Here is a 24,859-nt window from a genome sequence, read left to right on the forward strand (position 1 = left end):
TTGGAAATGCCACCTTTGAAATAGCACATAAATCCCCCGATTTTCTGAGTCATCACTTTCATCCTCAAAATATCAAGATTCTGTTGGTACCATTGGGACAACTTGTCCAAGCTAGGGACTAAAGCCTTGTTCTCATTTTACTGGGAACCTCAAATGCATCTTTTTTAGTTAAAACGACCCTGGCTATCACATTATAATTGAGAGGTGAAGTGGCTGAATGCATAGTTCTCTTGCTACAGAGTGCTCTGTACTTTTCTGTGCTTAAGAGATAATGAGGGAGATAGAGACAGCAGGAGAGAAACAATGTCTGGAATTTCAGCTGTATTGTACTTCTGTCAGGACATGAACCCATCAAGAAATAAAAAGCAAGGAAATAATGCAATCTTCCTCTCCTGTCATTTGATCTGTACATTCATGTTGACCATCACCACTAGGTCAAGAACTTTAAAAAGAAATCAGTTTTCAAACTAGTTTGGTGTGAAGGTAATTTCTTACCTGAGAGGGAAGAGCCTGTGCCAGGCAAACTGTTTTCAAAAGGGAGACTGAAATGAAAAACCTACCTGAGAAGTGCTAATGTACTTAAGGAACCTCAAGGCCTCATGATTCAGGGAAGGAGTTGGACTTGCCCATGGCTGCAGTTCGATGTGCCATCTTACAGTCTACAAAGTAAAACAAAACAAAAAAAACCTTAAAAGAACAATATTAATTTAGAATTGTAGCATCATAGAACGCCTACTACACCATGTCACGAAGTGCCATGTCTACATGCCTTCTGAACACTTCCAGGAATGCAGACTCCATCACTTCCCTAGACACCCTATTCCAATGCTTGACCACTCTTTCCGTAGTGAAATTTTTGCTAATATCCAATCTAAACTGCCCCTGGCACAACATAAGGCCATTTCCTCTCATCCTATCACTTGTTACTTTCAAGAAGAGACCAACACCCACTGCACTACAACCTCCTTCCATGCAGTTGTAGAGGGTGATAAGGTCTCCCCTCAGCCTCCTCTTCTCCAGGCTAATTTCTCAGTACAAGCTTGTAATGCAACAGCTAATAAATTAAGGAGATTTCATTTCATACAAAAAAGAGTTTCCTAAGGGCTTGTCTACACATGAAAGTAATTTCAGAATAATGTAGGGTTTGAACTACAGTGAAAGAGCATCTAACTATGATTTATTATGATCAGCGTTGAAAACAGAGATAGGTATTCAGAAAGAAAGGGCTCTTTATCCAGGATACAAGTGACAACACAGTTAATCTAGGACATCCAAATAAGCTGTGGCTTGTAGAAAAACGTGAAGAAAAGCAAGATCTGAATAACTAAATCCTCTAGCAAATAATCTGAAAATAGCAAAATAATTTAAATTTTACATCTGTCGCGTATCTCTGCTTGAATGACCACAAAAACAAGAACTCAGGATTGCAAACGCTAATCACCAAAGGAAACCACTGCAAACATTTTTTTCCTTTTTTGAAATGTAGATTCAATAGGAGAGCAAGCTTCTTGTGGTCTTTGAGAAAAGTCCTTTTCCTTTCCCACGCCTGTCTGACGAGACACACCACAATTCCTTGTTCTCCTGAAAAAATTATGGCAGCTGGTAGCCCTACCACTCCTCATTTTCATAGCCCCAAGGAAAAGGCTTTGGTGGATGCTTTCTGCACAACCTGTTCAGAGCCTTTGGCTCTGAACCTCAGGGATCCTGTCAGCATTTCCAGCAACACTTCCCACACAGAAAGAGTGGGACAGAAGAGGTCTTTCAGACACGTGCTTGCAGAGCAAGGAGGCTCTGTGCTCCTATCTATGCCACCTTCTCCAAATTCTGCTTGCTTTTGTCACACTGGGAAGTTTAGACACGTTATCTCTTGCCCTCAAGTAGATATAAATAGAAGCACGGTGTTATATTGTACTAAATTAAGATTGATTTCTCATGACTCTTCATCTTGGGGCTCCATAACTCACTTCTATGGCTGGGCAGGTAGTATCTTTACTTTAAAACTTCCCTTTAATCATCCCCAGTTAACTGAGCTGCCATAATGAACAGGATGGGTTTTTTTTTTCTCCATAGGTTCACGTCGACACTCAGTAAAACAACAAACAGAAACTTCATTCAGGATTCCCATGAGACCTTATTTCAAATGAAGCCTTGGAAAACTCGGAAACAGCAATTAACCGGAGGAGATGGAGGCAGATCAGAGAAATGAGGTGCTGAGCCCTGTTGGAGAGAACAGCCCCACCATCGGGTCTGTGGCACCAGGAGAAGAGCCAGCATGGTGACAGTCGGGATCCTCTGACGCCAGCAAGGAATTCAGGCAAGAAAAACAAAAAGGTGAAACTAGAAAAGAGAGATGATTAAAGAGGACCACCAGACCAGATGGAGCTTGCCTTGAGCTGATATCATGAACTGATATTTTTGCAGCCTAAGTAAACATTGTCGGGAGTGAATGTGAGCCAGGTGTTCTGTATGAGGCTTATGTTCCATTAGGGTTTGCCCTTTGGGGCTTTAAAAAGATGCTGAAAAAGGACATTTGAGATTATCTTTTTTCCCCACACGCAGACAAAAGTAGCATTTCCCACACAGAAACTTGCTGCCTGCAGCAGATGAGGGCTCCTATACCCTGCAACAGCACAAGGTTGGAAGGAACCTGGCAAGCAAGCTCTGCGGCAGCACATACCCCTGACCGCTGACTGCAGAAGGCAGCCCACAAACAGTGAACAGCGGGACAATAGGTGCACGCAGGGGAGCAAAATGCCTGTAATCTTTCAGAATGAGTCACAGTTCACACAGCTGAATAATAATGTTTGCAATGACAGGAATGCTGCCATTTCAACAGGCTTGAAAGCTGAAATGAAAATGAAGACTGACAATCATTTTCAGGCAAAAAAAAAAAAAAAATCCCCAAACCCAGACACCTAGACATCTGCACCCTGTTATCCTGAAATGTGTTTGTACGAGAAGTAGCTCATTAAGTAGAGGAATTGCAGGGTGGCCATTGTGGCACTATTCAGCAAGAATCTCCTCTGCACAGAGTTGATGAGGAAGAAAAAAGGGGAAGAAAAAATCCCTATAATTAACCACGTGAATGAGGTTCTTTTTCAGAAGAGTGCAATATGAAAGAACTGCTGTGGCTTTCTCTCAGGTTCCTCAAATATGAAAGATGACAAACTGCCTTCCCACTGGTGGGTTTCCAAAATGTATCAGTAAACACACAAAAATGAAGATTAAAAGCCCCAGTGACTGAATAATTTAGCTTCACAAAAAAATGCGAGGAAAAAAAAAGAAAAAAAAAAAAGAGATCAATTTTCTACATAGTTTTCTAAATTTAGGAGTACTACACAAATGCTACTTTTGTGAAAGAGATCAGACCCCACTCCTGTTTGACAGCAATGCTATTGAATACCTTCTCAAATTCCACACCTGGTCCCAGCTCCTTACTAAGCAGCATCCCCTTTCCATTCACTAATGAATTAGAGAGGTCTGTTCCTGACACCTACTAAACACCCCTATGGGCACCTCAATAGCTACATGACAGTAAGATTCATAGATGACAAACATGGGTGAAAATCCAGTACATCTCTTGGACAGGTACATCTTCCTGGCGGGTAACTCACTGATGTTGGGGATGTGATATGGGTATGTCCAGGACTCACAAAATCCCGTCCTGAAGGAGCCATTCCCTGTGTACATTGGTAACCTTTGCTTGTAGTTTTTCAGGCAAATTCAGCCTCTTCCACAGTGTTTCCACCTAAGCCTTCTCAAATAAACTGCAGATAAAATGCACCCGGTCCTTGTGAACCAACTGCTTTGTGAAAATCCTTATTTTGAGGATTTTTTTTTCCCCTCTAGACTTTGCAATTTTCTTTCCACAAAGCAAACCTGAATGTGGCATCATGATTTAGATTTTCTGACTTGTATCAGGTCCCCATGACTGCTGTACAAAACAGGCTGAGGAGCAGCTCCTTTCACAGCAAGCTTCTCCAGCAGCAAGTACATAAGAGGACCAGAGGAGGTATTACATTCCATATTATGCACATTGCAATATGGAATTTAGATGGACCTCCCCAAGGTTGCTCAGGAGGAGCCAGAAAACTGGGTCAGATATCTTGCATTTCTGGCTATCACCACTGGTGTGTTATGGACTCACCCAACAAGACATCATTACTGCATTTCCCAAATACCAGTATATCTTGATTCCACACTATAAAGAGATGACAGTACCTGGAAAGTTACAATGCCACTTAAGAAATACCATACTGAATATCTTGAAGTATCCCTTTACTTGCATTGTTTTACTTATTGACACGTTACCCGAAATTAGCACTGTAAGAAAAATCAGTCTTCAGAAAGACTTTATCAGAAGCACTGGTGAGACACTGACTTCAGCTACCCCAGAAAGGTAATGGATATTCAGAAAACGCTACCCAGAGCAAAGACTAAATTTTCACCACATGAGATAACCACAGAGCAAAGAAAATCTTAAGGCAATGCCATTGCTTTGTTAGGAAAACTAGGACATATTTGAAGGTCTGATTTGCTCTCCAGGTATTTCACACTTAAGGATAAGGATTGATGTTTCCTTCAGACCAATCTGAGAGTGACTTTTCTCTGGAGACCATTTCTTTCTTATCAGCCACCTATGATAGTCAACTCATAATCCCTTAATAATCTGTAGTATGCATATAGTATCATTTGTCCTGAAATTCTGAAATCATTAAATCAACAGGTTTGACCATCTCACAAACCAGCAGGGATAAAATTGTAGGTTTGCAAAATTTCTGGCTTTCCTAGCATAAACTTTAACAGTAAATTATTAAATCCTTTCCAGATCAATCCTAGTTTCAGTGCAGTAATTCAAACAGTCCAACCCCTTCCTTCCTTTCTACTTACATTTGAAAGGGAATTGTGAGTTTTCCATATTTCTGTCTTTTTAAACTCCCCTCCTTTCAATCCCCTTCCTTTTTAGCAGCCCATTAAAGTACAGAAACATATTAGCCATGTTTGTAAACAAAAATTTGAGAGCCCCATTGCCTTGCCAAACAGTCTGTGGCTTCCAACAAAGAAATAAAGGACTTGTCTTAATCAAGGGAAAAATATAAAATCCTCTGATTGAATTGTGTAACAATCAGTTTTCACATGTGAGGCAGGACCAGATGTGAGTGGAAAGCACTTGTGGCAATAAACTCCATCAATAACGATAAATTTTGCTAGCCATAGAAACAAATGAGACACACATCTTCATTTCCAACCACTCTGGCTGTGCCCTGTGTATCACCACACTCAGCCTTTCCGGAAGGGTACACCAGAAGAGAGCTTGCTCATGGGTGAAGTTTTTGCAGGGGTTTTATCAGTTTATAATGCAATGGGTGGGATTCAAATTGTAAAATTTCAGACATCTACAAGGCAAATGTATATTTACTGGATTGCATTCCTGAAGGTTTCCCCTTGTGAAAGTGAAAAAAAAAAAGGAAAGGAAAAAGCATTGTCCCTAGATATGATTTACAGGGCTTTGACAATTTTATTTGGGCTCCATTGGAGCATCTGTGGCCTTAAGCATATTATTTTGTAGCGGTCTTGTTGTTTTGGTTTTTCTCCCATCTCAAAACTGCCTTAAATAGTGAACGCAGTCTGTTGCAGCCCACCCAAGTACTGGCTTTATGGGACATGTCAGCACTCCTCACGAGGGACATGGAACAAGTGCAAAGCCTGCTGAGATGAGTGGGAGGGCTGCTGAAGGTGGAGGCGGCCAAACCTGGCATGCTGCTCCTCTCGCTGAAGACACTGAGTGGCTCCAGCAGGAAACGATGCAGTATGAACACCCACATTTAGCTTCAGAGGCAATTAGCTGGTCGACTCCAAGGGAGAATCAGGAGTGAAGAAACATTCTTGCAGTGCAGACAACCAGGGACCAAGCTCCCACAGTGGGCTGGAGAGCTAAGTTATTTGACAGGACTGAGGAGGCAGACAGTCTCTTTAAGGGAATGATTCATCTCACTGCAGAGTAGACATCTAAAATAAGTAAGATGAGTCATGCATTGGAAACCTCCGTGTCTCTCCATGACCTGCTAAGGAAGCCTGGAGGACAGGCTCAGAAACACCTACACTGTAGACATTCAGCATTACAGAAGAGGAACCCCAGACCAAACTATCACACATGCTGCACTGCAGAAAAACTTGTCTTTCAGAGGGCTGACCACACTCTTTAGTTGCGAACCTCAAGCAACACTTGACTGCACTTTATCCTTCAGCAATGTTAAGTAATTCCAAATGGTTTTTGGCCAGGTTGGATGGGTCCTTGAGCAGCCTAATCTAGTGAGACATGTCCCTGCCCATCACAGGGGGGTTGGAACTAGGTGATCTTTAAGGTCCCTTCCAACCCAAACTGTTCTATGATTCTATGTTTTCATGTTTGGAGCAGCAATACATGACACAAGTAAAACAAACTCCACCTCAAAGCAGAGAGGCCAAGAGGAAAGATAAAATATGCCTCACCCTTGGCAAAGACCTCCTTGAGAAAAGCCAGTTCATACAGTCCTCTTTAGCTCAATATAATCATCACCATGCAGAGGGCTCTTAAAAGGTACACTCACAAAACCATGCTATGCTACATCATTAATTTAGAAGTAGCGGGGCCACGCACAGGCTCAGTAAGCTGTAAGTTCAAATACAGGCTTACAAAGTGACTATGACTTACATTTAAGTCTCTGATCGAATTGATTTTTAATGCGGTTGGCTTTACAGGTATCCCATCACTACATGTCTGAACCGTTTCTTTCCCTTTTTTTCTTTTATATTGCTATTATTTCATATTTTTCTTTGCAGTTTGGCTTTCTTCAGTATAGGAGGTTTTCACTTAAGAAACCATGTTGTAGAAATTGCTACATGCACTCCTGCTCTGCAAGTGTGTTCCTGTATTAAGAGAAAAATAGTGGGCTCCCTCTGAGGCGTCATGCATTGTGAGTATCACAGAAACACAGCTGACATGTAGTCCTGCACCCACCTAAACTGAAATTTTCCAGGCCAACTGACAATCTTTCATGTGCTACAAGTCTATAACCATAGAATAGGATCATACAATGACTAGGTTGGAAGGGACCCACTGGGTAATGTAGTCCAACCATTCCTCACACTCCCTAAACCATACCCCTCAGCACCTCGTCCACCCGTCCCTTAAACACCTCCCTGGGCAGCCTGTTCCAGTGCTCAATGACCGTGAGCACTTTTTTCCTGATGTCAAGCCTGAACCTCCCCTGGTGGAGCTTGAGGCCATTCCCCCTCATCCTGTCCTCTGTCACTTGGGAGAAAAGGCCAGCTCCCTCCTCTCCACAATCTCCTTTCAGGTAGTTGTAGAGAGCAACAAGGTCTCCCCTCAGCCTCCTCTTCTCCAGGCTGAACAACCCCAGCTCTCTCAGCCGCTCCTCATAAGACTTGTTCTCCAGCCCCTTCACCAACTTCGTTGCTCTTCTCTGGACACGCTCCAGAGCCTCAACATCCTTCTTGTAGCGAGGGGCCCAGAATTGAACACAGTACTCAAGGTGCGGTCTCACCAGTGCCGAGTACATAGGGAGAATAACCTCCCTGGACCTGCTGACCACACCGTTCCTGATGCAAGCCAAGATGCCATTGGCCTTCTTGGCCACCTGGGCACACTGCTGGCTCATGTTCAGTCGGCTGTCAACCAACACCCCAGGTCCTTCTCCTCTAGGCAGCTTTCTTGCCAGACTTCTTCTAGTCTGTAGCACTGCACAGGGTTGTTATGCCCCAAGTGCAGGACCCGGCATTTGGCCTTGTTAAACCTCATGCCATTGGCCTCAGCCCAGCGGTCCAGCCTGTTAAGATCCCTTTGCAAAGCCTCCCTGCCCTCCAGGAGATCCACGCTTCCACCCAGCTTAGTGTCATCTGCAAACTTGCTAAGGGTGCACTCAATGCCTTCATCCAGGTCATTGATAAAGACATTGAACAGAGCTGGACCCAGTACTGAGCCCTGAGGAACCCCACTTGTAACTGGCCTCCAGCTGGAGTTAACTCCATTGACCACTACTCTCTGGGCCCGGACATCCAACCAGTTTTCAACCCAGGAGAGTATGCGCCTGTCCACACCAGAGGCTGACAGTTTCTGAAGCAGAATGCTGTGAGAAACTGTGTCAAAGGCTTTACTGAAGTCCAAGAAGACTACATCCACAGCCTTTCCCTCATCCCGTAGTCGAGTCACTTTGTCATAGAAGGCAATCAGGTTAGTTTGGCAAGACCTGCCTTTCGTGAACCTGTGTTGACTGGGCCTGATCACCTGGTTCTCTTGCATGTGCTTCATAATAGCACTCAAGATCACCTGTTCCATGACTTTCCCCAGCACTGAGGTCAGTCTGACAGGCCTGTAGTTCCCTGGATCCTCCATGCAACCTTTCTTCTAGATGGGCACAACACCAGCCAACCTCCAGTCCAGTGGAACTTCCTCAGTCAGCCAGGACCGCTGGGAGATGGAAAGGGATTTGGAAAGGACATTCGCCAGCTCCTTTAATACTCTTGGGTGGATCCCATCCGGCCCCATAGACTTGTGGGTGTCTAGGCTGGGCAAGCAAATCTCTAACCACCTCCTCTTGGATCATGGGAGCCACATTCTGCTCCTCTAACTCTCGGGTTTGTACACAGGGGGAACAACTTCCCTTACTATTAAAGACTGAGGCAAAGACGGCATTAAGTATCTCAGCCTTGTCTTCATCCCTTGTCACTGTTGTTCCTTCTGCATCCAATAGGGACTGAATATTCTCTGTAGTCCTCCTTTTCTTGTTAATGTATTTGTAGAAAGATTTTTTATTATCTTTCACAGACTTAGCCAGTTTGATTTCTAGTTGGGCCTTAGCCCTCCTGATTTATTCATTGCACGATCTCACTTCCTTCCTGTAGTCTACCCAAGACGCCTGTCCCTTCTTCCAAAGCTCATAGACATTCCTCTTCTTTCTGATATCTCTCAAGACCTCCCTACTCAACCAAGCTGTATTTTTCCCCACCGGCTCCTTTTCTGAAACACGGGGATGACTTGCTCCGGAGCTGCTAGGATTTCATTTTTGAAGAGCGCCCTACCCTCGTGGTCTCCCTTGCCCTTAAGGACTGTCTCCCATGGGACTTTGCTAACCAGCCTTCTGAACAATCCAAAGTCTGCCCTCTGGAAGTTTAACGCGACTGTTTTGCTAATCCCCTTCTTCATCTCTCCTACAACTGAAAACCCTATCATCTCATGATCGCTTTGTCCCAGGCATCCTCCAATCATCACATCCCACACAAGGCCTTCTCTGTTCACAAACAGCATGTCCAGGAGGGCATCCTTCCTTGTCGACTCACTCACTAGTTGTGTGAGGAAGTTGTCCTCCACACATTCCAGGAACCTCCTAGACTGCTTCCTTTCTGCCGTATTGTACTTCCAGCAGATATCAGGAAGATTGAAGTCTCCCATGAGGACAAGAGGTAGCAATCTAGAGACTATCCCCAGCTGTTTTTAGAAGAGCTCATCAGCTGCTTCTTCTTGGCTGGGCGGTCTGTAACAGATTCCCATCACAATGTCTGCTTTTTTGTGGGCACCTCTGATTTTAACACACAGGCACTCAGTCCCTTCCTCACTGTAACTGAGCTCTACGGTATCAAAGCACTCTCTAACACAGAGGGCTACACCACCTCCGCTCCTACCCTTCCTGTCCCGCCTGAAGAGTTTATACCCCCTCCATGGCTGCACTCCAGTTATATGAGTCGTCCCACCACGTTTCCAAGATGGCAACAACATCGTAGTCACCTTGCCCTACAACAGCTTCTAACTCCTCCTTCTTATTGCCCATGCTGCGTGCATTGGTGTAAATGCACTTCAGCTGGGCTGGCAAACCTTCAGCCCTCATAAAGGGAATAGAGCTCATTCACAATTGACTGGTCCTTGGAATAACTAACTCCACACTGCCAGTTTCATCCTTACTGTCCCCAGGTATAATCGCCCCCACTTGTTCTGAGGTGATGTACTGGCGGTCCTCTCCAGCACACCATCTCTCAGTTACTGGAACCCCACTTCCAGGCTCACTCCCAAATAGCCTCGTCCCCCTCCCCCTTCACATCTAGTTTAAAGCCCTATTTAAGAGCCTAGCTAGATTTTTAGTAAGGACTTTAGTCCCCCTCGGAGACAAGCGTGTCCCATCCCCAGTGAGAAAGCCTGGGGGTGGGTGGCTCACCCCATGATCAAAGAACCCAAAGCCTTTCTCCTCACACCAGACTCGGAGCCAGGCATTAATCAAATGTTTCTGTTCGACCTCCTGCTTCTCATTCCTTAGCACTGGAATGGAGCTAAACATTACTTACGCCCCAGAGTCCTCCAACGTTCTCCCTAGAGTCCTAAAGTCTCTCTTGATGGCTTTCAGCTTTCTGTGCTGTAAGTCATCATTGTCTATTTGAAATACTACTAGAGGGTAATGAACTGGGGTTAAAAAAAAAATACAAACAGAGATCTTTCTATTTCCATATTTTTACTTTTCTGAGTTTATCTAAAGCAGAAGCATCTCTGACAATGCTGCATGGAAGTACACACCCTTCTTCACAACCCGCCACCATAGGATTGTCCCATCCTCTGCAAGCACTGGGTTGGTGCAGTGGGACAAGCAGGCCACATAGGGAGACCCTCTCATGGACAAACTCCAGTGCTAAAAAATTGCTGTGTGTTAAAGAATCACAGAATGTTTTGGGCTGGAAGGGACTTTTAAAGATCGCCTAGTCCAATCCCTTGCCATGAAGACATCTTCCACTAGATCAGGTTGCTCAGAGTAAATAAATAGTACTGGACCCAGTATGGGCCCTCGAGGGACACCACTCGTTACTGGTTTCCACTCAGACATTAACCATTCACTATAACCCTCTGGATGCGGCCATCCAGCCAACTTTATATCCATCTAGCAGTCCAACCATGAAACCCATTTCTCTTCAATTCAGGGTTAAGAATGTTGGGGGGAGTCATACTAATGGCTTTACAGAAGTACAGGTAGATGATATATGTAGCTCTACCCTTGTCCACTGACGCAGTCAATCCATCGTAACAAGGCCACGATAAGTCGGGCATGACTTGCCTTTGGTGAAGCCGTGCTGGCTGTCCCCAGCTACCTCCCTGTCTTCCGTATGTTTTGATATATCTTTCAGGAAGATCTACTCCACGATCTTATCTGAAGAATTATAATAACTAGAGGCGTTTCTATGTCTGGACATGTATGTTTTATTTTATCGAAGAGAGGACTTCTAGCATGCACTTGGCTCTCCCCTAGCACCTCATTCTCAATGCATCACCTCCTCCAAGGCTCTGCAGTGCAGCACCCATTTGTCTGCCTGGGAGCAGGATGCGATTGCTGTGAAAGTCAGCTTATGCAGCTCTCGGCATCACTCAGAGGGCTTTGCTTGAGAGCAGTTTATCTGCACTTCCTTCCCAAGGCTGCAGTTTACACTGCAAGTAAAACTCTTACGCTTTGCAGTAAAAAGGAAAAAAGCAGTATGTCTTGAATGTAAAGCTTTACACTGAAATTTAGAAAACTTCAGTTCTCATTAGAGTAGCTTTAAGCCACTGTATGGTAATTGAAACCAAGAGTCTTTGCCCTTGTACAGCAAATCAGTCTCAACATGCATACATAACAACCCCTAGAAAGGCAGCAATTACCAAGCATTTCACCTCTGCTCTCCTTTTGTTAATATTCATGTTTATTTTCTGCTCCTTTTGCTTCCAATTTCCCATCTGATGGTATGAAACAGAGCCACATGCATACAAATTACAACTCTCGGGCCCGTGGGGGACCTGCTAGCCTAACCTGCAAGCAAGCCACACCAGACACCCCAATGCAAAACATGAACATCGACCACGCTCAAGCTCTCTCCAACTCTACTTTAGTTTTGTCCCCAAACAAGGGTCTCCTAAGAAAAGCATACACAGAAAACAGGTTGCTTGGCACTGACTTTAAATCACACGATTTGTATCACTTTAAGAATTAAGAAATGGCTTTGGAAAAATAAAAGAGCATTTCTAAAACTAACATAACACAGCCAAATCTCTAGACGAATTTAGGTGACTAATGCTCCATTGAATTCAAATTGGAACCTTGACCTCCACAGGAAACAGGTATTTGGAACCAGCTTACCAGGTTTAGCTTAGCTGTTGTGGGCACCCCACTGTAAACTCACCGGCAGACCTGGGCTTCAGTGACTAATGTGTGCCACCCCAGGTGCAGGTTTGTGACTTACAAGCAGCACCTTTCAGAATAATTCCCAAAATATGAATTTGTAGGTACTTATAAATTAGGAAAGCATTGCATTTAATTTATTATTTACATAGCATAACTACCACCCCTTGCTACCTTAGAGGAATAAACCCACTGCAACCAAAGGAGCTGAAAGAGCAGCCTTGCACTGGGGAGCCTCCCCTTGGACCTTCAAAGCCACCAAAGATTGACAACTGTGGAAATCCCATCAACATCAGGCAGAAAATACACATTTATTACATGAGAGATTGATTTTACTCTGCTAAGCGACACACAGCTTTAAAAACAGTCAAGCGGGATTTCTTTGCTATGGCAATAAAATAAAATAAATCGGGCAGCAGCATTCCAGCTCTATCAAGAGGTGGACAGCATGATAATTTATATCTGATGCAAATAAAACCAGGAGTCAGAATAGACTGAAATCTATGGATGCAAATTATCAAAACAGCTTAAGCAGTGTAATACTCAAGCAGTTGAATTATTTCCAGTCTCTGCATGCCTTTGCCAACACTTAAGGATAACAGCAAGAAGCAGAGACTGCATCTATTGGTCACTGCTTGCGAGTTCAGACTTTAGATAAGCAGAGGCAAGACCAGTTCCAGCCTGTATTTGTTATTGTTTTAAATTAAATGCTTTAGTTGAAAAAAATATGGGAGACGTCATAAGCCATACAATAGGAAAAAAAAGATATTTTTGAGAAAATATGGAATTTGTCATAATCCATACAATATGAAATAAAGGTATTTTCCTTTAGGTTGACTTCACTAAAATATTCAAATCACAGCATACAATAAACAGAATTCATCAGTAAATACTCAGCTGGCCAGATAAGCAGAGTTTATTTTGTGCAAATTCCACCACTCTAACTGTTATTTACAGATAGGGATGCCTCTGGCAGCCCATCCACTGACTTCAGCAGGCTCTGCCTGAGACTGAGAACTCAGGGAAAAGAAGGCATCCATAATATCATAAACCAAGTAAACTTCAGTTCTTATCCATGGGTAAACTGAAAAGCTGAGTGACTTCTACAGTTATTCAGAGTTCACAGCATAAAACCTGAGGTGAGATAGAAAACATTCACATGAGGTACCAAGGGGCTTCCATCCCTCCAACCCACCATCAGTTCACTCGATCATACTGGGCTTTACTTGACAGTCAAGGAAGACTTAAAAGGCCAAACTTCACTTTTTTCTCCTTCAACTCTGACTTCATACAAGCATTAGTTAATAAACCAAGGTAACGGAGCTCCACAGATTTAAATGTACCTTAGCTTTAAATGCTTATAAACATACTCCCTTTCTTGTTTTCAATATTATTAAGGATTACTGCCCTTAGTGTAGAGCTATATAAGAGTCTTCCAAGCAAAATAAAACTGTGTTGGACAATTAGTTTCCCACGTCTAGAAAGGGAACGAGAGCTGGCTTACAAGTTGTTAGGCTCTTAAGTACAAGATGATAACATTTATTTTCCAATTCATAAAGAAGAAAATCAAGCCCGTTTCAAAGCACACAATTTCAAAATACTTTTTGTTCAAGACAAGTATAGACCCAAGCATCATAAGCTCATGGAGGGTGGGCTTGGGCAAATATACACCATCCTCTTTAGTCAAGAGCATCTTCCAATGTTTTATTACTGATTCTGAACATTATACAGAATATAGAACTGAAGAGCTACATGGTTTGACCTGAACTCCCGATGTACCCACAATTCCCACAGATTTCATAATGAATAATTGCAAGATCAAACTATTAATCAAGACATCCAACTAAGAAGAAACACATCAGCTCAGCAGCAGCCAATTGACACATAATTGCTTCTAATTTAATTTTCTCAAAAGAGGGAAGGAAAAGGAACAAGATGTGGTTGCTTTGCTCCACTGAGTATGAAACAAAGTGCACTTCTTCGAAAGTTTTAGTGCCACAGAACCATGAGGAAAGCCCAAAAAGAGACACAACATCAGTATTAACAAATTTTTTTGTTCCTCTGGGTTTTTTTCAGGCAGCCCCTACCCTGCAGCACTCCCCTTTGGGATAAAACTCAATGCTCCACTACAGCTGTCAACTCTGCAGCGAGTAGGGAGGATTTCAAACTGATTCTTATTATTTTTAAGCTTCTAAGTGGTAACTATTATTTAACATTACATGCCATATCAATAGACATTGCCATCTCTTCTCCCTAGCATTTCAAATACTGTCTCTTTATAAAACACCAAAGAGGTTGCTAAATAAAGGGCATCAACTTTGAAGCTCCCAGTTAATTATTTGACTTAGCTAGCAGCTAGGGGAGGAACGAGGAAGGGGGCTAGGGATGGATGGGGCAAAGGGAGAGAGGTTAAAGCAGCCACGGTGACTCTACAGTGCCAAAGTTTGCTGGTTTTAACACCATTTTCAATAGCACACATTTTCCAGCCAGGTCCAGCCCCTTGGCACATCACAAATATATGCTTATTTGCTAACTTTTTGCCCAAGCTAATTTTTCTCATCAGATCACCCTGTCACACACACAAAAAAATTAGTGACTTACTACCATGTTAAAACCAATAGGACCAACACAGAGCATCCACTATTTTAGTAATAACACTAAGAAGGATAACTTACCCAAATGGCTCTTTGCAGGCCATTCCTTGATAAAGCTCTCAGATCCCACTACATTTGTTTTCCATGCCCAAAGAAGGGCAGAGGGTTCAACTCCTTTAGTGTGCAAGAGCCACAAAGTCAATCCTGGAAACAACCCCATTCTGTCACTTTCAGAAAAATTTATAGCAAACGCACCTGAAACTGCACCTTAAATCTATCAGGAAGTGGAACTTGAGGCAAACTTCAGCAGATCACTCATTTAATGAGCTGTTGGTTAGCTCTTTCTGCAACAAGCATGTAAACCTGGAGGCTTTGCATCTAAAACCCAAGGCAGCTGACTTGGTCTGAAAATCCTAAGTGACTTAAGAAGCCGACAGCTCACCGAGAAGTCCTCCAGGTCACATATTCCCAGAGACAAGAGAAGCCTCCACTGCATGACAGGGAGACATGGCAGCAGGAAGTATGTTCCTCACAAGAGCCCCCCAGATTTAACATTGGCAAAACCAAAACAGTTCTGTAGTACTGACTTTCAAAGAACACTGCAAAGCCATTTTGTTCCCGTCTGCAGGGCACTTAGAGAGAAATTTCACACGTTTTGGTGAGAAACATTTCTGTGTACGTGGTAACAACTGCTGGAGCTATTACATTTATCATTACAGAAAGACATAGGGAAAAACTTATTTATTGCATTTATACATGTGTAAGGGAGGACATAAATTACAGGGCCAGTTTTTTAAAGTTTTAAAAAAACCAACAAGAAAGCAGAATAACCACTAAAGGGTTGCCCCAGAGCCAAGCCCTGGACTTGTGCTCTTCCAAGGGTCAGCAGTCACCCCAGAACACTCTGTCCATCCATTCCCTGAGAGTGCAGTTCATGAACACTGCACAGTCAGTGCCCTTCTTGATGTCATCTGAACCTGATGGCACATATATAATAAAAACAAGACTACCAAAGATGGGACAGAAGATCAGACAGGGGAAAACACACGCAATTGAAGATCCAAACTCTTCCACTTAGTACCACATAAACAGCCAGAAACGTTTCCACCATCTCCTGCTTAAATTGACCAAGCTGTTGCCGTAAGAACAACTTTAATCCATCTGTTATCCAGGGCGTTAGCCCCTTTGCGCATATGGTTTCAATTGTGCTTAGACTTTGCTAACTCAAAATAGGACAGCATGTCATCCTGTCCCTTGTATACAGAAACACTAACATAAGCATTACGGTGAGTAATATATGTTACAGATTCCAGGACATACACACTATACCACAACTAAAAGAAAAATCAAATCTCTTCCCCTCCTACCACTCCCCTTCCTTTCACTTGTTCTACCGAACAGAATACCTTTTGATCTTAAGACTTCAACTGCCCAGAAGGGCTCCGGACAATGTTTCATCATATACAAAATGGTTTTGGTGCATATATGCTAGCTTAAGAACACTTCAGTTGATTACATGATTCACACTCACTGCACACAGCCTGGAGAGCTGAACAGCCGTTCAAGACACACACAGCTCCAAGTTAATATTAGAACATGCGATAAGAGGAGGCTGCCATAGATGCCATCAAAAATTAGCGGTGGTTCTCACAGACTTTCTTACTTACTAAGTCTTTTATTTAAGCTGTACTGTGGGTGACAGCCATCGTTGCCAGCCTGCAGGAGGAGGACAGTGTCGTCTACCACAAACAAACCAAACTTCTTGTGTGAGGACCAGAGTTCCCTCACTAATGCTATCTAATCCTCCACATGCCACAGTTTACATCTATTTTGTAAAAGAGAGGATGCACTTGTCACATTGTCTGTACGAGTCTACCAGGCAGCTGTTAGACAGTTTTGTTATTCACTGCTGGACTTCAGTACTGAATCTCTTGTCATTGAAGTTTTGCTCTGGGTTCACACCAAAGATCCATAAGCTGCACCTCAGTCTGAACAGTGCTCACAGTCCAGTAAAAACGGTGTGAGAGAGATGTCCGGCATGCTGGCAGCCAGCATGCAGCTTTGAAGCAGATGCTCATCTGTTAACTGCCTGGCTGGACAGGTAAATGTTTATGTGAACTGACTGAACAAACTGCGATAAAATCCTTACTAGCAAGAAAGTTATATAACTGTCTCATAAGAAAGCAACTAAAGGTCAGAGATGCAAAGGAAAAGCCCTAGGGCTTTCTGGGAGAATTTTACTTGTCCCAGATCTCTCTTTCTGGCCTCTTCTCTCGCCAAAGAAGGAAGTTTTAGAAAAGGATGAAGTGACCTTGGCCACCTTGAGAATCGCTGGAATAGGGAAAGCCACATATTCAAAACCGTCCTCTCTTCTATTATTTCTCATATAAAACATGAAATGTGACAAAAGAGGATTTTTGGTACTAACTATGCTCATTCTCTTCAATGCTGTCAAAATTTCTGACTTGGAGGGACTCCTGCTCTTTTCCCATGACAAGACTATGACTGGCTTTACAACTGACTTTCAGACCAGTGCTCACTTCCTCCCACCTCATGCTTGACAGCTGCTCTTGTGCAGAAGACATCCTTCCTCCTCTGAGCATGGCCACAGCACGTAAAGGATGCAGGGGGAGGGGGGGGGCCGGAATGTCCTGCTTGTTCGCTGTTAGTAAGATCTGATAACCAGTAATACACCACACAACACAATCCAGTACCCCAAACACAGTGACCTGTGGAGGTGTGAAGAAAGAGGTGAGAGCACAGGAATTGCTGCCCTTTAGCAGGACACAAAGGCCATGACTAGAGCTGCTCAACCACCCTGTGAGCATCACCATGCAGGCAGGAGAGTAGAGTGGGTCTCTTCCCTGCACAGCAACAGTTTGAGCTGAAGGCAGCAAATAGGACTGATTCAGTATGGGGTTGGGTTTTTTTTCTGCACTCACTACCACAGTCATACAGGATTCATGTTTTGTATAAGGCCTGTGGACCATCTAGCCTGGTTCAAGAAAAAGGTGGCACAACTGCAGCAGCCAATCACCGAGCAAGGCATCTGCATAATATTTCAGTATCTCAGTCTCTGGGTTATGTCTGTATGCAGGAATGCTTATACACCCTGAAAAATGCTTTTTCTCTGCCAGTTATCTAGAAAACACTGTAGGCTGAAAGTAAGCCTTGACAAGGTATTTGAAAGAATTGTATATTATTGGAAATAATTAAGCCTCATAAAGCCGAAATGGCTTTCTGAAGGATAATATTTCCCAGCTGCTTCTCAAAAACTCATCATGGAAGAACCTATTTTAGGTAATAAAAAAGTGTGTAAGAATCAAGTTTATTCTAAGTGATCATTTACATTACATTTACACATGCTTATAAGCGACACCATTGTCAGAAAGAAAATCACCATCTCTTCTTTATGGTCTACCATAAACACATTCCATTTGCAAACAAATAAAGCAAAAGATCAATATTGCCCTTGCTTGGATACTTGGAGAAGGATTACCGTGCTTGGGTATCTTCTGGTGCCTCGGCTGACAACATTTAGAAGCAGAACTGGCTGATGTTCCCCAGATTTGGTTATCTGCTGTTAGTAAATGTTTATTCTTTTCTTCAACACAATAACCTCCCTCAGTCTGTACTATTAGCCTGAATATTGGAACAAAAACCAACCAAGGCACTCACAGCTGTTCCTTAGGTACCCATGGCCTGAAGCCATAAACTCCTACATTGTACTAATCTTACAAGCTAAGCAACTTGGGAGTCAGTTTATATTTAGCAAGAGGCCTCCAAGTGCTGGAAGGAAAAAATTGTCATGTAATGTTCCTTCCTCTGAGGTCCACTAAGTTATCACAGGACAATTATGGTGGGGTATGATCTCTCTAGTGATATATGAAGCCAGTGCGAGGATCACTTACGGTCTTTAGAGACTGCATTACCTCCTTTTATTACGTTGGCGTTAGATCATTGTCCAGGCTAAATTCCAGTTTGGCTAATCATATTCTACCTGCCAGACTGTTTCTCTAATTACAGAGCAGGTAAATGTAGATGGAGAGCTCTCAGGAGGCCGACTCCACTTCCCTGCCCTGAAGCACAGCTAAGGATACCTAGACCCTCCCTGTGAGGCCACCCAAAGTTCACGTTTCTCCTAGGAAGTCCTTCCACTATACGCTACATAACAGCGTTGAAAGATTTTCCTAATATCTTCCCTGAAAATTAAGCCAGCTACTTCTTGTCCTACTTGCAGTGGACCTAGGGAACAATCAGCCATTAGCCCCTTCAAAAAAAAAAATATTTTTTTTATTTGAAGAGTCTTGGCACATTCCTCTCAAAACCAACTTTTCCCTATTCGGAGCAAGTACCAGTTCTGCCAGGCTCTCCCTGCAGCCTGGCTTCCCACACCTCTCCATAGTTTTCTCCTCCCATTGAGACTCTCCTGCCTGTCTACCCATTATTAAAGGAGGTGGCCAGAAGAAGCACACTCCAAAGAATAACCAATATCCAGCTCTCCTATGCAACTCACATTCATCAAAGCTAGAACACTATTTACTCCTTGCCATAACATTTAAAAAACAGTGCTCATCACAACTGATACCCAGGTGAGGTGACTGGAATAAGCCCTGAGTTTAGCTTCACTAGGAGATCTATAAGGCTGCCTTGACCCACACTGCTGTCCCAGCAGCTGTCTTGTTTTGGCTCAGCCTGGGCAAACCTGCTCATTTAAACACAGCCTGATGTGACTCGCTGCACAGCTTCCAAAGCTCTGTGCTGTTAAACTTTGCTGTAATGTTAAAACATTGCTCCAGGCACACATAATGAATAAACTGCAATAAAAGTTAAGTCCTAATCCAAAACAGGCCAGCTATTACACCATGGGATACAGAAAAACAGACAGCTAAATTTGGCTTCAGAACAACCAATGTTTTCTCCAGGAATTTTGGCTCTTGCTCATCGAGAGGCAGAGTAACTTACCACTCAAGTAGTGCCCAAAGTTTACAAAATTTTTAAAGATGTGAAGTTGGCTTGAAAACACTATACATACCAACAGACAACAAAAACATCTGGCACATTTGTTTACCAGATTTGAAGAATTAAGAAAGACTTTTTTTTGCATAAGCTCTACATATCACTGGCATAAATGTAAGTAGCTTTTAAATCAAAAATCAAATATAGGATTTCAGTAGCACCTTAGCAATAATATGATGCTGTATTTCATGAGGTTACTTTGAACCTGCCATATTATCAACTGCCAAACAGTTATTCCACACATCTTTGAAGATATCACTCCAAAATATTTTGCAGATTTCAGTTATATTAGAGATAAGACTGTTATCAATCATTACCACAGAGAACTAGTAACCTCTGGGAAATAGTTCATATTTAAAGAAAAAGAAAATCTGCAATCCAACAAGAAACAGTAAAACACAACTAGTCTATATTTATGAAGAACGAAAATATAAATGCATAGAAGTGTAAGTAATGTCTATAATACAGTCTCACAAGGTTGTTCTGGTTTAGACAATGATACTTCACATTTCAAAATATTTTTTAATCCCACACAAAATACAAACGGGCCCAGCAGCAAAACCCAACTCTTAGCTTTTAATCACTGAAGCAAAGTTCTATATCCCTACATATAATGAGACTCCAAAATAACATCAGCTTAACTTTGGCAGCCCATGGCACTCCTGATCCTTGGTCAGCCACAATGACAGATTAAGCGATTTCCAGCTGATACTACAATTCTCAAACCAAAATTACTAATTTGCTTCTCTCCCGGCAGGCACGCTTTCAGAAGACACACCTGTGGCTGTAGCCTAGCAGCCTTAAGCACTTCTCCAAGCTTGCTTTCCAGGAACCTGTCACTGCACAGCTCTGCTACACCCACACAGAAAGCAGGACCTTGTTTTTTAAGAGAGAGTCACAGCACTTGCTACATGAGCAAGCAGAACTGCAGGAACTTAAAACACTTGCCTGGACTAACAAAGGTGTTTTTTGTTTCATGCATAACCATATAAAACTTCTTTTTTTTTTTTTCCTCCTCCTCCATGGAAATAAATCTGCCGAGAAGGCAAAGGACTCCAGCTTTTCTTAACCAGATTCTGGGAGAGAGATGATAAGAATTTGCTGTTATTTCAAATTCCAAATGCAAGAAATTATTTTTTTTTTTACCATTACATTGTGCAATAACATTTTAAACTCCACCTCACATGTCTGCAGCACTGTGGGGTGTAGACCTCACTATAACCTATTGCAAAGGCAGGTACATGTGGCAAAATTTCTGTGTTTCTACGTAGCTGGAGTTTTTATCTGCTCCATACATTACCAGAGCAGGTAACACAACTGGATCTTAGAACCACAGTTTATAAACACAGTTAAGCATTTGATTATCAACAATGCATTTTTGAGCACTCCCACCAAAATACAAATGGGATTATAAACTTCCATTTCATTTACATTTTGCAGCACAACATATAACTCTTCCTGTTCTTCAGATGACCATCATATGCTCTCAGTGCCAAATCTTGTTTGCTATTTGCCAGTAAGAGCAACAGCATCTACCCTTTGGTAAACTCCACCAGAAGCAAACCAGCAGGGAACAACACAGCTCCCAAACGTACCAGAACAGGCAGCTCTGGCAGCTCCCAGAGCTGTCACAGAGCTAAGTAACTTTATTCCCTGCTGCTTTCAGTTAGCAATTTTTATGCATGCATCTTAAGGCACGAAAAGGGAATTCTAACCCTGGTGGTCAAACCCTCCTATTTGTCACACAGTCACTCTCTCCTCCAACAGAGATTTACTGGCGGTCAGGAAAAGCGCACAACTGCAAAGGCAGTTTCCTGCAGACGCAAGGGCCGTTTATGGATGAGTCCTCGTCTTTCCCATCCTGCCTGGGTCTCTTTTTTTCGGCTTTTTGGTGCTGTTGGTTGCTTGACTGCAGTTATGCTTGAGAAATAAACAACACAACTCTGCTTCAGGAAACTTTACAGTGATTCCAAGTAGGCATAAAATAATTTCCGTGTATGTTTTTCCATTTTTTTAATACAGCCACAAAAGAGGATATTCAACTGCACCTATGGAAACACTCTGTTCATCAGCCTTCTGCCTTGATTCAATGATTCAAGTGTGAGCAGAGTTATAACCAAGTGGCACTAGGAAAACACAGCAGGGTTTGGCCGCGCTGATTTTTCATTACTGCCATCCTGCTGGCTCACATATCGCAACAAATTTCACCACCACAATCTGCAGTGGTGGAAAAACACACACCTGAAAACCTCTGCAGGCATCAGAAATGGTCTGACAATGGTTTATGGACAGCTATAAGACACAAAAGCATACAAAAGCCCCAGCAAGAGGCAATCCCAACCTGGTGCAGCAGGGAGCCCATCCCATGCCCCATACAGTAGCTACACTGCCCTGGCACAGCTGCACGTTGTTGTCTTTCTCCAGAGCTGTTGGTAGGAGCCATGGACCACGAATTTAACAGCCCCTTCTGATAAGAGGCCCCATCCTCTTAAAGCAGTTTGAAGTAAAATACAATGTTTCCTGATGAAAAACGTAAAAGAAATATAAAACCAAAATAAATCACCTATTATTATTTTTAAGGTATCATGCATGATCTCCACTACCACAAGAAAATATGTCAGTACTCAGACCACTTCTATTTTATTTTCTCATTACTTCCCCCTACCGCCCCATTTCTAGTTACCAAAATGAGTAATTCCTAGAATTTTACTCCCACTGTCTCCAAAGCCTCATCTTCACTTTAAGGGGTAGGTTTTCTCAGCCTGAAGCAACATACTTCAGTCATATAACTGAACTTGGAACCCACCTGATGGTCTCAAACTAGAGCTGCTAATCCCACTCCATATTATATTTACTAATATTTTTTACTTGACTTAATTAGGAGGATTCAAATGAGACCTCAGCAGCAACGCGCCAAACACCACAAACCACAGCAGTGATGTTCCACACACTTCACCTGGAGATGCACCAAAACACACTGTGGGCTTCCCAGAGCCTCAAGCTCTCCAACACTGCATGGCACTGCCAGTTCTTCAGTACAACTACTTGGCTCCTCCTGCAAGTTCTCCATTAGAATTTCCTCAAAAAATCATGAAATTAGGATTTGCCTCCTGTTTTTTTGATGCCACGCTTACCGCATTTTCAAGAAACTACTTGAATACACATGACTACAATCTTTTTCCTCTCCTGAGTGCTGGAATTCTTCCACAATTATAATCTCTCAAAAGCTGGACTTCAGGAGAATACCGCTTAACATGACATTGACAACGAAAATCACAAAAACCAACACTGCGAGACCTAGATGCCTCAACACCGCGTCAGCAGCACAGCACATCAGGATGCCACACAGTCATTCTGCTGAAGAAGTAAGTGACAATGTTGTCCTTGTCATGGCCACAGCAGTGAAGGAAGTAAACCACTATCTCATTTCTCCTTTGAAACCTTCCAGGAAGCCAGGAGCAGAAACCAGCAGTTTTACTTTTCCATAATGCTCCCCATAGAAGATGAGGTGAAACATCAGAAACTAAAATTCAAATGATACATTAGTTCATTGTCCACCTCAACTGTACATAAGAAATACATTATTGGGGACGCATAGGTTAGGAAAAGAAAGCAGACATGCAAATGAGACCCTGTGATCACAGACATCTGCTCAGACGGTGGTTTGGATATTAGCAAGTGGTCTCTTCATCAAATAAGTCTTGATTTACTGTACGTGCAGAAAGCTGCAGGACAAAAAGGAGCCGTGCAAAACAAGTTAACCGGAAGAAGATGGGCACGTGTTATCTACAATACACTTCCATGAAATCAAACCTAAGTGACACACGCATTAACATACATACTTGACTGACAGAGCTTCTTTTCCTTTTGGTATATATTTTCACTCTATCAGACACACTTCTGGTGACACATTCATACACTACAGATACCACAGCACTCTCTTCCTGCACCTTATATAGGATGGCTCCCTGATCACATAGTGATGATCTGCAAGAAAGCAGCTGGGCTGAAAGTGACCTAACAAGAACAAACAAAGACCACCCTGCTCTAAGCTAAGGCCTTCTATACTGCTTGTGTGCCCACAGTGTGAAATAATTCAGATATCACAAGGTGTCTGCCATTTTGGGTACTCAGTTCCCCCTAAAATGAGCAAACACAGGTAAGGCTTCAGTTTAAGGGCTGTAAAAGGTTTAGTCTTTCCACAGATAACTCTGGTTTTATTCTCATCAAGGTAAACATCAGGAATAGTTACTGCATTTGATCAAAGAGGTAGTTTTATCTCTAACAAAATCCCATTTCCTCCTCTTCACGGTCATTCCAGCTTCAAGTACATTTCTGCACAGATCATTGCTACAGCATCCTGACAGCAGAGCCCCAAAACAGGCCACAGAGTACTCTTTCCCAGCCTTTGAAAACTGGCTTTTCTCCCCCTGAAAGAGACTGTAAAGGAAACTCCACAAAATAAACATTTGAATGTCTGATTCCTGAGAGACTGGCAACAACCAAAACCAAAGACAGCCCAGAGATTGAGGGTGAAGGCTGCATCCCTCTACTGGTCATACATACAGCTAGTACAGACACTCCTTGCTCTTGCTGAACTCCAGGTGTTAATGATGCTCCTCATGTCTCAGAGGGTGGTGGACCACTGGAACAGTCTCCCCAGGGAAAGAGGAATGGTGCCAAGCCTGACAATATTCAAGAAGCATTTGGACAATGCCCTCAGACTCACGGTGTGAATATGGGGGTTGTCCTATGCAGGGACAGAAGTTGGACTCGATGGTCCTTGTATGTCCCTTCCAATTCAGGCCATTCTATGATCTGCAAAAGGCTTTACAATCATTACCATATCCAAACTTAATTACAGGTCCATTTACCAACTCATTAACTAACTCATTAGTTCTCATACAGACCATGTCTTAGAAATATTCCTTGACAGCCTTCAGCGAATGAAATGCCATTTGGATGCCAAGAATACCAACAGCTTTCCCAAGCTTGCTCCCCAACACGCAGTGTTGCAGCCTGATGAGCAAGCCTGGTGACTCTATGCCAAGGTTACCC

At 42.9% G+C, this 24,859-nt stretch overlaps 1 protein-coding gene across 1 annotated transcript in view; it reads right to left on the reverse strand.

Moving 5' to 3' along the window:
• The window catches only part of METTL24 (methyltransferase like 24), a 54,944-nt gene that overhangs the window by 27,171 nt on the left and 2,914 nt on the right, over nt 1-24,859 (reverse strand). The window contains exon 2 of the mRNA XM_054062398.1: nt 561-659. Within this exon, the coding sequence (XP_053918373.1) occupies nt 561-659 (99 nt within the window). The remainder of the gene's footprint in view (nt 1-560; nt 660-24,859) is intronic.

The sequence above is a fragment of the Cuculus canorus genome, chromosome 3 (assembly GCF_017976375.1).
Source record: "Cuculus canorus isolate bCucCan1 chromosome 3, bCucCan1.pri, whole genome shotgun sequence".
Classification (NCBI taxonomy): domain Eukaryota; kingdom Metazoa; phylum Chordata; class Aves; order Cuculiformes; family Cuculidae; genus Cuculus; species Cuculus canorus.